General features: G+C 35.2%; 2 protein-coding genes, 1 long non-coding RNA gene and 1 other non-coding gene across 4 annotated transcripts; 3 read left to right on the forward strand and 1 right to left on the reverse strand.

Annotated features, from left to right (window-relative positions):
* Nucleotides 1–1,186: 1,186 nt before the first annotated feature.
* LOC111433723 (secretory carrier-associated membrane protein 3-like) lies at nucleotides 1,187–6,838 on the forward strand. Its single transcript, XM_023070887.1, has 12 exons — nucleotides 1,187–1,474; nucleotides 2,503–2,637; nucleotides 2,730–2,792; nucleotides 3,195–3,228; nucleotides 3,795–3,917; nucleotides 4,269–4,331; nucleotides 4,441–4,534; nucleotides 4,935–4,980; nucleotides 5,095–5,162; nucleotides 5,867–5,915; nucleotides 6,301–6,366; nucleotides 6,471–6,838. Exons 1-12 carry the CDS (start codon nucleotides 1,415–1,417, stop codon nucleotides 6,555–6,557), a joined length of 888 nt encoding a protein of 295 aa, XP_022926655.1. The 5' UTR covers nucleotides 1,187–1,414; the 3' UTR covers nucleotides 6,558–6,838.
* Nucleotides 6,839–7,140: 302 nt separating this feature from the next.
* Nucleotides 7,141–7,828, reverse strand: LOC111433724 (neuropeptide-like protein 31). The gene has a single exon (XM_023070888.1). The coding sequence runs from the start codon at nucleotides 7,715–7,717 to the stop codon at nucleotides 7,310–7,312; it is 408 nt and encodes a 135-aa protein (XP_022926656.1). The 5' UTR covers nucleotides 7,718–7,828; the 3' UTR covers nucleotides 7,141–7,309.
* Nucleotides 7,829–9,976: 2,148 nt separating this feature from the next.
* Nucleotides 9,977–11,773, forward strand: LOC111433807. Its single transcript, XR_002708861.1, has 2 exons — nucleotides 9,977–10,375; nucleotides 11,327–11,773. It is a non-coding gene; the product is annotated as an uncharacterized LOC111433807 (long non-coding RNA).
* A 1,462-nt stretch (nucleotides 11,774–13,235) lies between these two features.
* Nucleotides 13,236–13,307, forward strand: TRNAD-GUC. Its single transcript has one exon. It is a non-coding gene; the product is annotated as a tRNA-Asp (tRNA).
* Nucleotides 13,308–13,323: the final 16 nt, after the last annotated feature.

Raw genomic sequence — 13,323 nt, forward strand, 5'->3', positions numbered from 1 at the left:
AAACCATGTATGATAACGGCCCACTTTATTTGGTGACCGACACAGCTGATTACGTTTATTTTAAGTACATGAATTATATAGTATATAATATTTAAAGGATTTGGCTCTCTTGGAGATATTGTATTGTTAAGTGGAATCTAAATTTCCTTATTTTTCTTTTATTCGGTAAATAATATTTTAAGAATTTGGCTCTCCAAAAAAATAATATATCCATATGTATCCAACTTTTCTTTTGATTTTAATAGAGAAAATTAATTAATAATTAATAACTAATTTAAAATTTAAAATTTTTGTAGTCATAGTATAAAAATGAATAATTAATATGTTAGATATAAAAATAGTTTATGAATAATAAAATCTATCCCTCATAAATATATAAAAATACTTTATAAGTAATCAAAGTTGTCGTTGACAAACATAATAAGAGGCTATATTGACAATAGATATAAAAATTGTTTATGGGCACTAATAAACATAAAATAGTCCATTTGTGATACCGACGTAAAAAATTATAAATTTGTTAATTATCTAATGGCAAACTCTATTTTGATTTTACTCAAGACGTTTCATACCAATAAAATTAATTATTCTCATTTATAAACCTATGATCTCTATTTTATCTCGATAAATAATTCTCTCCACAATTGATAATAAATAATGAAAATAGAACCGATTGAAAATGGTGGTTCTAAGCTCTTTGTTCCACTCCGGTTGGGGAGATTGATTGGAATTCATTTTTTGATAGGTTGAAGGAATATTCACCATCAACTTACCTAATCCACCATTTTATAACGAATTAGTGAACATTCTTGTAGCGATCTCACCAAATCCATCGACTCAAAAGAGGTTCAGTTATAACATTCCTTTCCGATTTGCTAAATCCATAAGCCTTTGGTCGTACGGTTTGTATATTGTTAAAAAATTAGCATGGGATGGATATAACATTAAAAAAATTAAATTGAACATATAACATATCAAAATCATTTTATTTAATTTATTAAAAAAATAGATTAATATCCAGGTCACGTGATTTGTCCTCGTGACAATTACAAAGTTAAAAATGTAGTTATTTTTATTTTCTTCATAAATTGAAATTTGTTGTTTAGGATTGTTTTAATTTTTTACTAAATAATTATGGGTAGAATTAATTTTTACATTACAAAATTTTCATTATTTAAAGTCTTCTGAGTTGAAAGGTATTAAGCTGGACGGCTACCTTCTCTCACTTTTTTCTCTCTCTACGATTCCATTTTCTTCTTTCCAAACTCCATTTCCCCGATTGAACCGTCAAAGTTCCTCGGGTTTCAGCTTTGAATTGCTTCATCCCTAAGCGTTCTCTCCATCTTCCTCTGTTCAAATCAGATCTAGGGTTCTGCGATTCCGCTCCTCGCTTCCGTTTGCAACTCTCTCCGCCATGGCTGGTCGGTACGACAGAAACCCTTTCGCTGAAGAAGAAGAAGTCAACCCCTTTGCAGTGAGTTTTCCTCTATCTTTGATCTTCTTGCTTTGGATGCTCAAATTATGCTCCCAACTTGCTACTGAATTTGGTTGATTTTAGTATGCTGCTTTGCTGTGTTGTTCGATAGACTAGGTCGTTTGAGTATGCGGTAGATGCGGATTTCCGTTTAGCTTAGTGGATTTTTGGATTTCTACTATTTTATTTTCTACGGTTGGATTGGATCCTTTTTTTCCTTCTTCTTATCCCAAGTCTTAGAAAAAGAAGCCCATAGAAGATTCTCACCCCTATTATTTGGTTTCACTCAACATGAATTATCATCAAGATAGATATCCACTTACTTGGACATTCAAGCTATATTTAGATTGTGCCTCTCGAATTTCTGCGTATACCGGCGGTATATTGTAAACCTTTGGATGTTCAGCCTACAAACCTAATTTCCGATCTATCTACAAACCAGGATCCTGCAGTTGGGTGAAGACATCGAGGAAATCAAATTATGACGGAGGTGCCGTTTCTTTTTACCATCTGAAAAAAGTAGTCTAACCTCGACTGTTAAGCTGCTGCAGTAGCTAGCTGCTCTCTGTCTTCCCCAACCAAACCAAAACAAAAGTAAAATAGAATAGGAAAAGGGATTCAAGTATACAGTCAATCGAGTATGGATAACCTTTGCAATTACATTTTTCTATTAAGAGAAATACAGCTTCGTTTGATAAGTTACTTCTTTCATGATTTTTGTTTTTTTTTTCAGTTCCCAATTTTCAATTTTTTGGGAAAAGTATGTTTTTCTTATTTTTCTAGTCTTCCTAGTTAATATATGGTTCTTGCTCTTTATTACTATAGTTTTGTCAATAACTACGCATTCCCTTGGCATATGGATAAACTGAAAATCACAACCTGTGGTCTTAAATTCAACCTGGTTTTAATGGTTTCATTCATCTCATGATTCCATAAAGATGATTGTAACACTATATTTATTGGTTAAAATATTATCTTGTCAAACTTATTTACTTTTTTGACTAACTTCATTACTGGTAATCTTCCAGAATCCTGGAACTGTTGCCCCTGCTACAAATTCCAGGCTTTCACCTCTTCCTCCAGAACCAGTCGGTTTTAATTATGGTCATGGTGCAACTGTTGACATACCACTCGATTCAAATTCTGGAGGATCAAAATCTAAGGTTTTTGAGATTTTTAGTGTGTACTATGTTCTTTATTCCACCATTGATCTCCTGGATTTCTTAATTGCACCAATTTTTTTTAAAAAAATTAGGATTTGAAGAAGAAAGAGAAGGAACTCCAAGCTAAAGAGGCTGAATTGAAAAGGCGGGAACAGGTACTTCTTGAAGAATGCTTAAAATCTTTGAATAGGTTTTTGCAGTTGTTATTCTGGTGTTTAATTTCAAACTTGATTCTCATCTGGAAATAATCAGGATGATTTCCTTGTTTGATTTTGATTGATGTTACAATTGTATTCTTGAGAGTAGAAGAAATGGACTTTGCAAATATTTAGAATTTATTATATAATTTAATCACAACAGACTAGCCAAGCGCTGGCTCTAGTTCAAATTATGCATGAGATTGAATTTCCAAATCACAAGATTAATCCCCTTTGTCATCCTTTCCTCCGCTACTTGAAATGAAATGAAATCTTTGTACTGGTTCTGATTCATCTAAGTTAAAATTTAAAATTTTAGATAACTTTATTTTATTCTTTAGCATTCTTGGTTAAATGCAGGAGGTAAAACGGAGGGAAGATGCTGCAAATCGAGGTAATTTATTCTGACTGTTGAAGTCCATATCAGGATGCTAAATTGCCAGTAGAACTCTCAGAATGTATTTCATAAATTTAGCGGCATTCTGTCATAATGAGATCATACCTTCAGTTTAGTCAAGCATAACTAAATCCATTTGTATTACGCATATGCATAAATCGAAACAATACTTAAAAAAGAGTTAAGTAATAACAAATTTGGGAAATTCATGCAATCTGAGGATTTGACACCATAACATGTACAATCATATTCCACCGAGTGCACATTTCTCTTGTTGCCACTTTGAAAACTAGTTTTTGTGTTTCAACTGGAATTCAGATGATCCATAGGTTCCCCAGCAAATCATTCTACCACAATTAAATTGCTTGTCAATCACCCTATTTGTTGGATTTATTATATTATTTATTATTTATTTTTTTAAAGGAAAGTAACACTCTTGTCCTGAAAACCACCTAGAAGGTGAATTAGAGAGATATGTTCAACTTGTTGAAGAATGAAACCGCATTGAAGATTACATGTTCTTTCCAATTCAGCTTATGACCTGATCTGTTCTTGTTTTGCAGCTGGAATTGTTCTAGAGCAGAAAAATTGGCCACCTTTTTTCCCAATCATCCACCATGATATTGCAAATGATATTCCTATTCATCTGCAAAGATTGCAGTACGTTGCATTTACTACATTGTTAGGTATGTGAACTTGTGGTCTATCTTGATTTGTTCTTGTGTATAGGCTGTTATTATTGATATCATTCAATAATCCTAGTTTTAAACCTGTTGTATGGGCACTGTTGTTGAATCTTACCCTTTGACAATTTGATTGAAAAATTTAAGACTGTTTGGACAAGACTACTGTTTCCCCCCTGCAAAGTTGCCATTTCTTTCTTAGACGGGTAGTTATAACAAAATATTTTATTCGAGCTATTGACATAAAGGCTCCCCTGCAAAGTTGCCTTCATTTCTTTCTTAGATGGGTTATCACAACAAATCTCTTATATAAGATATTGACATAAAGTACATTGTCATGTTCTGGTGGCACAGGACTAACTCTTTGCCTCTTCTGGAACATCATAGCTGTTACTACAGCATGGATTAAGGGAGAAGGTAAGTTGATATACCAATTTTGCAAAAATGATTTATCTGTAGCAATTCATTGTCTTCTTGTGTGTGTAAATTTTTTATTGCTCATCATCTTTCCATTTTATGGTTGTAGGGGTAAAAATCTGGTTCCTTGCTGTCATCTATTTTATTGCTGGGGTCCCTGGAGGATATTTCTTGTGGTATCGCCCACTTTACAATGCATCTAGGTACCTTTTTTGATCGTTAAACTTGTCTGTACGCCCCTCTTTCTACCCTTTCCTATTTGAATGGTCTTTTTTTCTTTTTTTCTTTTTTTCTTTTTTTTTTGGGTTTGCATTGTTCGAATAGATTGTTGATGTTTGAGTTTAAGTTTAGGATTGATTACTTAAAGAATTGATACGATCAAATACTGAACGTTGATATTATTTTCTTATAGAAACAAAATGATATGCTTGTAGACTTTAGAAAACAATGGTGTGTAGTAGATTTTTAACGAGTGTTATATCCCTTTCATGTAGTTGATAAGTCCTCCCCTCACTTCTGAAGGTGGAACCCTATATCATACTCACAACTATTGATCTGACCATGAAGATATTAATTAACATTCTTTTATCTCTAATGTTGCAGGAGTGAAAGTGCTATGAAGTTTGGATGGTTCTTTATGTTTTATTTGGTAATACTATTTGGCGATGCTCAGTAACTTTAGCTTTCTTCCCGAATAGTAAACACTTGTTTGAAAATTGGACATTTATCATTACAAGTTTAGTGATGAATTTTTTTCCTACAGCTTCATATTGGTTTCTGCATATTTGCTGCGGTAGCACCTCCAATAGTCTTCAAGGGAAAATCTCTGAGGTATGATCCTTTGTATTCGGTATTTATCATGTTTGGTTAATTTGTGTTCTCAGTATGGTTTGGTTTGGTTTATGATGCTTTAAAATGTTCAAATCAGTGACTTAGTGCATATATGAGGAAAGTTAATTTCTATCTCCATTTCAGCTATATTTTTTCAATTGATCTTGATCTTTTTTTACTTCTAATGGCTTCTAGAGTCATAGGTTGCACTTTAATTTGGCTAGTGTGTTTGGACACTCCAACACTTGTTGGACAGTTGTTTAAGCAATCGATATGTTAGACACTAGGGTACAAAATCAATATGGATCTAACATTTGTTAGACCCATATAAAACACTTATTAATTATACCAAGTATACACGTAATAATGAATCCTGAGAGCGAAAATCCTGAGAGCGAAATACGTCAAACTCACTTTTTGGCATATAAATGCATAAACATTATGAATTTTGAAATTTCTTGTCTGAAAATTACACACACACACACACACATATATTAATAAACCTGTCTTTATTACGTCTGTCTTAAATTTCTTAAAAATGTGTCTATGGCATGTCATATCCATGTCTCATATGTGTATCCGTGCTTCTTAGACTTCCAGATATGCATTGAGATAGTGCTCAATAGTGTACTTTCTTAGATTAATAGAAGTTCCATATTCTTTTCCTCGTACTAATGATATTTTTTTTTTCGGTGTGGTAACAGTGGCATTTTACCTGCAATAGATCTTATTGGCGGACAAGTCTTGGTCGGAGTAAGGATATTTTCTTTTATTTATGAGCACATGACTTGGGGGAAGATTCTCTTTTGATCTACTAAAAAAAATATCTGCCTATTTCCTTTTCAGTCAGTTATTTATTATTATTTTTTTTTTAACCTATATCAGTAAACCTCGGATGACCCACTAAATTGGGGAGATGCATGGAGACGTGTTACGATTTATTTGGTCTAAGAAGATTTTTTTTACTGATATGAAAATAATTTAAATGAGAGCAGGTTTTGTTAAGTGTCGTTAGAATTTCCCTTATGAATTGTGGATGCTCACTTTCCTATGATTTATCCTAGGAAAGTAGTAATATACGTAGCCTCTAATTTACGTATCCTGGAGGTTTCATACTCTATTTTCCTGTTTGTTGCAGATATTCTATTTTATTGGATTTGGATTATTCTGTCTTGAATCAGTTCTCAGCATCTGGGTTATTCAGGTCAATTATGCCTCTCCCCTTTTTTATATCCATACGCTTACAGATGTAAAACAACAGAATTGCTAATTCATTCTATGCATTGGCCGCTCTCTTTTGTCATGCAGCAAGTATACATGTACTTCCGAGGCAGCGGTAAAGCAGCTCAGATGAGGCGTGAGGCTGCCAGGGGCGCTGTGAGGGCAGCCATGTGATGCAGTGACCACGTATAACCACACCGATGGGCTTCGTCCCAGAACATAGGTTGTATATGCACTTAGCCACTGGCTGTGGATAAGTTTACTGCTTTAGGTTGACGGGCTGTTCAGTCACGTTGTTTCATTTTTACCACCCAACTTCAATGTATGTTTTTTTTTCGCCCGTGATGTAATTTGACCACCCCAGAGGTTGTAGTGTCACTTTTATAGACCATATTGTTAGAATGTTGAGGTTGATTGAATTCTGAGTTCATTTTTACAAGTTGTTTGGGAAAGTTGGTTGTCATGTTCTAGTTCTTTACCTTTCATTCCAAAGAAATGATGAAATGATGATAGTTTAATGGAAGGAGAAAAAGATGGAATGGGTTGGACGTGTTCTTGGAGAATTCATCATGAACAGCCTGCTTTTCTCCGATGCTTCTATATTTATATTCATTCACCTCCCATCACTACAAGATGCATTCGTTGTTTCTTGCGTTCGTTCTTTTCCCATTTACTCATTCAAGGACAAAAGCTTTCCATTGGTACCTTCCATGTATATATGTATATCACAAGAAAGGATAACACAGTTCCACAAGAGTTCAAGAAAAACCATAATAATTATGATAATATTTATAATACTATATGATATCAGTCTGGTAAAACTGTATTACATAGCCTTTTTTCATACCATTAAAACAAGCTTACTAGTTATAGATATTTTTTCCGGCTACCCAGCGGCCGTGTCAAAGAAACACTCAGAGCCCTCTCTAACAATAGCCGATACATTTCTTAGTGCAGTCGATGGTGCAGCCACCGCCTCCGCCTCCGCCGCCGAAGCCCTTCCCCGATCGGCTGTAGGAGGAGAAACACTTAGCCGGACAAGTCACCTTCTTATTGTAACAAGGACCTTTCTCTTTACACACGACAGTGTTCCTTATGATCCCGCCCTTCCCGTATCCACCTTTGGGGCCGCCGTAGCCACCGCCATATCCTCCACCGATGATGCCCTTATCCCAGCCCTTTCCAAAGCCGGGTATGTCGTCAAATCCATTACCAGGTCCGAACATCCCATCGAAGCCGCCGCCTCCGCTGTTCCGAGCGGTGGCGAGAGAGAAGGCCGGCGAGAGAAGGAGGACGGCGACGAGAAGAGTGGAGATAGCCATGTGGCGGTTCATTTGGACGCGTCTTTGAGGATTACAAGTTGTTTGGGAGAGGAAAGTGAGGATTGGGGAAAGTAGAAATACGGAAATGGAAGTGGGTAAGGAGAAAGTGGGGGGCAGGAAATGCATTTATTGGAGATGGTATTGGCGGGGCAGTTGGCTCCTCATTAATGGGTATCTCTCTGTCTCTCTCCTTTCAAATTTTTGATTTTTGATTTTAAAATTATTTTTTAGGGAACTAAATTTGTAAAATTTAGAAACGACACCGAATTGGATACTATTGTTAATTCGGGATTTACATTCAATCCAAGGCATGGCGGTGAATCTCTATCTCCTAATTTTCTTTTAAGCTTATCTACTCCTCCGGTCCTATTAGCTAATAGCTAACATCTCTTCTGCTTCTTCTTTCTCAATCGTGTTCTTTATTGTGATACAAGACATGAACAATATTATCTATAATGTCTACCAAACTTTGGTGAATGATTTTATCTGGGCCTTCTTATTTTTGCACCACATTCTTAGTTTTTACTAGAGTTAATCTGGCTTTAGCTTGATAAATCGTAAGATCTTACATCGGTTGGAGAGAGTTATATCTTAGTAAATACGTTTTAAAACATTGGGAGAAAATTCAAATATGACAATATTTGTTAACTGTGGGTTTGGGCTGTAACATATGGTATCAGAGCTAGACACTGGACGGTGCGCTAGCGAGGACGCTAGCCCCCAAGGAGGGTGGATTGTGAGATCCCACCTTGATTGGAAAGGAGAACACATAATTCCTTGTAAGGGTGTGTAAACCTCTACCTATTAGAGGCGTTATAAAACCTTGTATGAGAAATTCAAAAATGAAAATATCTGCTAGTGGTGGTAGGTCGTAGACATGTATTAAAACCTTGAAGGGAAGATCTTGAAGGGAAAACCTAGAGATGACAATATCTGTCCGTGACAGCAGTAGGTGGTAGACACATACTAAAATTTAGAAGGGAACGTTCAAATACACCAATATCTACTAGATGTAGTGAGCTTGAGTTGTTACATAAGTAATTGTCACTTATTTGGAACTTCAATAGATGCCACAAACATTTGTTTTCACTATTTGATAAAGTTGTAAGCTTAAAAGTCTTTTCCTACAAAACGGTGGACAACCACATATTGCATAAGCAATTGCCTCCTACACACAATCTCGAAAGAAGTTTTTCTCGTCAAGGAACTTTTTTGACAATGGAAGCTGAACTAAGTTATGTCAAACATATTGAACCAATTCTTTTTTGCCTCGTACTTACTAAATATCTTAAAATTTAATCGATATAATTAATTTTTATAGATTTCCAAATAATAAGAATTATTTTCATAATTTAACATTTAAATCAGCAACGATTTAATGACTACCATAATTATTTCAATTAGATTGGCTCAGCCAAAAAGAGTTGAATTCTACTTAATTACATATAATGGCCTTTATTGACGTTTCTTTTTATTAACATCGCATTATAATTTTGATTTTAATGTTTCTTCTAAAATAACAGAAACATTTTTTTTTTTAATTTGAGTTTGATTGTTTTTATTTTCTAAAACAAATATATTATAATATTCACAAAAATAATGTGTGTGGGTAAATTAAGAAATAAGAAGATCAGTACATTAAATTATATCTAACTTCCAACTTGAAATTCATTATTTCATCCCACTTTATCAACCTTTCACCAAATACCACACAATATATTCTAATAATTTTTAAAAAATTTAAAAATCTTTTCACATTTATTAATTTGTTAATTGAAAATTTAGAAGACAAAATCAGAAGTTATTAGTTAGTAGGTGAATATATAAAAGTCAACCAGACAATAAATTTATGATGCCATACAGACATGAAAAATGTGAAAATAAATATTTAATTATATGATAATTTAGTCTCCTGAAGCAATTCAACCAACAAACAAGTTGTCGGGAAGAAATCCGATTAATTTCAGGGCTAAATAAAAAACATATATATATAATTTATCAACCACTGATTACGAAATTTGCTTCCCTCAGGCAATACGTGACCTGCACGTGCTTTTGTCCTTATTTTTAATTAATAGACGGTATTATTTAATAATTATTTTATTATTTAATAATAATAATAATAGCGTTGAGTGGGCTTTGAAGTTGAAGGCCCAAAACAGGTCCGGTCCGTACGTTTCATTTTTGGGGTTTGTTTTATGACGTGTAATGGAATCTTTCTTAGAGTGGCAGTCTTGCAGAGTGTGGTGGTGGGACAAGGCAGCGCAGCGCCGCGCTGTCATGGCGGATAGCCCACCCTCTCTGTCTCACTCCGCCACGTGAACCCCTTATTTTTATAATCCCTCTCTTACCCCTTGCTTTATTCTGTCCCCTTCTCTCCTCTCTATATAAATTTCCACTTTCCATCGCCTCTTCCACTCATTCAAATTCCACTTTTAACCTTCACTCCCGCCGCCGAATTTTTCCTCAGTCATAGATGGGCGGTTCCAGAAGCGACGACATCAGCGCCGCCACCTACTCTCCCCGGAGTTCCGGCCGTCCGATTCCCAAGAGGGGACAGGTCAAATTGGGGATTATGGTGGGTCTCGCTCATTCCGTTGTTTCAATTTTCTCGCCAACCACTCGCCGGAGTTAGATTCCACGGCGGCGAGCGATGGGTGTCGGAGAGAGGTGTTTTTGATTTCGGTTGTAAATTTTTGGCTAATATTTTATTTATGAGATCTCAAAACAATACATTGAACCCAACATGTCTCTTTCAAATTTGCAGCCTGAGATTATTCATTTCAATTCTTTTCTTTAAAGCCTATCATTATTATGTCGCTTTTTATGTCCTTGCTTTATTTAAAACTATATAGTATGAGTGATAGAACATCAATTTAATTTATATTCCAACTAAAATTTATAGATTGAAACTGTGGTACCTAAATGTCCCCACCAAAATGATTTGATACTAATTATTAGAACCGAAACAAAAACAAGATTATCGCATTTTAACGACCCTCTATAATGATTCCACATTTTATAATAATGCTAGACGAATCTTTTTATAAGCATAATAATACTAATTTTCATAGATACATGAATCAATCATAGATACATGAATCAAAGATACTCGAATATAATAATACGAGAGTTAGCAGTGGGTGAGACTCAAGTCTTAGATACCTTATTTGCATTTTCCCTTTCCTAGTGGAAGTCATATAAAGCACGTTTTTTCATAATAAATATATTTTTTTAAAAAATAAAATTAAAAAAGTGAGGTACTGAATTCAAGCTGACGTCATCTATGGAACAAGCGACGACGTCAGCTCTTCTTCTAAAGTGCAAAAGGTCAAATTTGTAATTAGCCAGAGAGGAGTGGGATCAAAACTCAAAAACCCTTTCATTAAAAAGCAACCAGAGAAGCACTAGTTAGGCAGGGTTAAAATCGTCAACTTACACCAATCCAAGGCCATTACCGTCATCTTGCCTTCTGGTTCTTGCCTATATTTTCTTATATATATTTGAAGTCGGGACAGATTCGAAGCATAAGAAGCACCGTCTTCAAAAACAAATAATACCATATTCTCTCTCTCTCTCTCTCTCTCTCTCTCTCTCTAAATCAAGAAATTTCTGTTGCAGAGATGGGCGGTACCAGGATCAACGCGATCAACGGTGGAAACCTGTCGAGTAAATATTCTGACCGTTTGATTCCGAAACGGGGTCAGGTCAAAATGGCTATCTTAGCGGGTATTGCTCACTCCGTCTCTTCCATCTTCTTTCACGGCGGTCGGAAATAACTCCAGTGGCCGGGAATCGAACCAGTTAATCGGAAGCGTTGAATTGTTTTTTAAAATCGATGGCTCTGATTAGACACTAAGATCTTCCGAATTGCTAATTGAAAGATGGGGAAGAAACCGAGATGGCCTTCCATGGCGTCGATGAATTTAGTGCGTGTGATTTTTAAAATTTTTATTTACGAAAGTTGTTTGTAAATTAGCAAATTGCTTAATTTACGGTGAAGTAATAATATTTTTTGTTGTTGATTTTTGTACTCATTTGTGTTATTTAATTTAAACTCTTAAAGCTCAACAATTCAACTAAAATTACCAAATTACCGTGTTCATTCGGAGTTATGAACTTAGGCTTAATATTCCTATGAAAGCCAATAATTACAATAATTATAAAGTAAAAAAATCATTTTTCAAGAGAAAATTGTTAATATAAACTTTATTTTTAACTTTTTTTATAAAATTTTATACTAATTGAGATAAAGTAGGTAAAAAAATCCCAAAAAAGAAAAAAGGGACAAAATCTGAGGATTTGGATGCGAATCTGTAGCCCTTCAACGTAATCCAACACTCTGTCAAATAAAATTTAAAAAATAAAATAAAATAATAGTTTCGAAAGGTTATGTGTTAAGCAGGGCTGGTGCGTTGGATTTAACAAAAAAAAAAAAAAAAAAAAAAAATATATATATATATATATATTAAAAAAGCAGGCGGTTGGTATTGCCGGAAGAGATGCCACCTGGACCAGATGAAGCGTATAAAAAGCCAGCGTGGCTCAGCGTGGTGTGAGTCTGGGGCAGCACCAACTGCCCGGATTCTTTTTTTTTATTATTAATTTAATTTTATTGCTCGGTAGTGGGAAGCAATATGATTTGGGAAATTTGAACACGTTTTTCATTTTTTTATTTTCGTCAATAGATTCATTCAAAAGCAGAAACCCATAAAACTTTATTACTTTCATTATGGTCTTGCCTTTATCTTGTCCCCTCGGTGGAATCCCATATTTGTCCCAAAAACCCAAAAACACCCTTGTCATGTAGAAAAATTCTCCCCACGCAAGGAGAAAGTGGTAATTTCACAAAATATAAAAAATGAAAAAGCCAGCTGCCCGAGATTCTCAACTTTGAATTGGCTGCCTATAGAAATCCACCTCAACGAAGCCTTGAGAGAGCATCCAAAACTTCAAACAAACAAGTTTCTATTACTTCTTCAAAAGCCAAGACGATGAACAACATCGACGGTGAGAGAATATGCAGGAGGATTGGTGGCCGTCCGATCCCAAAGCGAGGGCAAGTGAAGATGGGAATCATGGTGGGGATTGTGCACACTGTCACCTCCATCTTCTCTCACGGTCACGGTCACGGTCACAGTAGCAGCCAGAAACGTTTCTCCTAACACTACACAAGAACAGTGGACATAATAGGACAAACATTTGTCGGTGATTTTGAAGTATCTTCCATTGGGAGGAGCAGCAGAAGCCCACCAGCAGTTGGAGAGTAGCAAGCATATAGGAAAGATACTGCTGATTCCATAAAAAACACCCAGTTTAAAACATGATTGCTCATTAACTTGGTTTGATTGTGTTCTTATTTTTCCGTTACTTGTATGTGCTTGTGGTGTCTGGTCAACCATTAATTAATAAGATCATGGAATTGAAGGGTTCTAATTAGATGTAAATCATGCTTCAAACAGCTCTTACTTAATGATACACTTGAAGTTGTAAGTAGTAATTGTATAAAATAGAAAACGGAGATCGACAAGTCGTTGTAGTATAGTGGTAAGTATTCCCGCCTGTCACGCGGGTGACCCGGGTTCGATCCCCGGCAACGGCGTAACTTCTTTTTTAAT

This window comes from Cucurbita moschata, unplaced genomic scaffold (assembly GCF_002738365.1).
Source record: "Cucurbita moschata cultivar Rifu unplaced genomic scaffold, Cmos_1.0 Cmo_Scf00043, whole genome shotgun sequence".
Lineage (NCBI taxonomy): Eukaryota > Viridiplantae > Streptophyta > Magnoliopsida > Cucurbitales > Cucurbitaceae > Cucurbita > Cucurbita moschata.

What these genes read in the sequence shown, in the direction of transcription:
- LOC111433723 (XM_023070887.1), top strand. Translation starts at nt 1,415, where the DNA reads ATGGCTGGTCGGTACGACAGAAACCCTTTCGCTGAAGAAGAAGAAGTC. An exon ending in AATTGAAAAGGCGGGAACAG is followed by an intron (nt 2,793 to 3,194) that starts GTACTTCTTGAA and finishes GGTTAAATGCAG; the next exon opens with GAGGTAAAACGGAGGGAAGA. An exon ending in AGCATGGATTAAGGGAGAAG is followed by an intron (nt 4,332 to 4,440) that starts GTAAGTTGATAT and finishes TTATGGTTGTAG; the next exon opens with GGGTAAAAATCTGGTTCCTT.
- LOC111433724 (XM_023070888.1), bottom strand. Translation starts at nt 7,717, where the DNA reads ATGAACCGCCACATGGCTATCTCCACTCTTCTCGTCGCCGTCCTCCTT.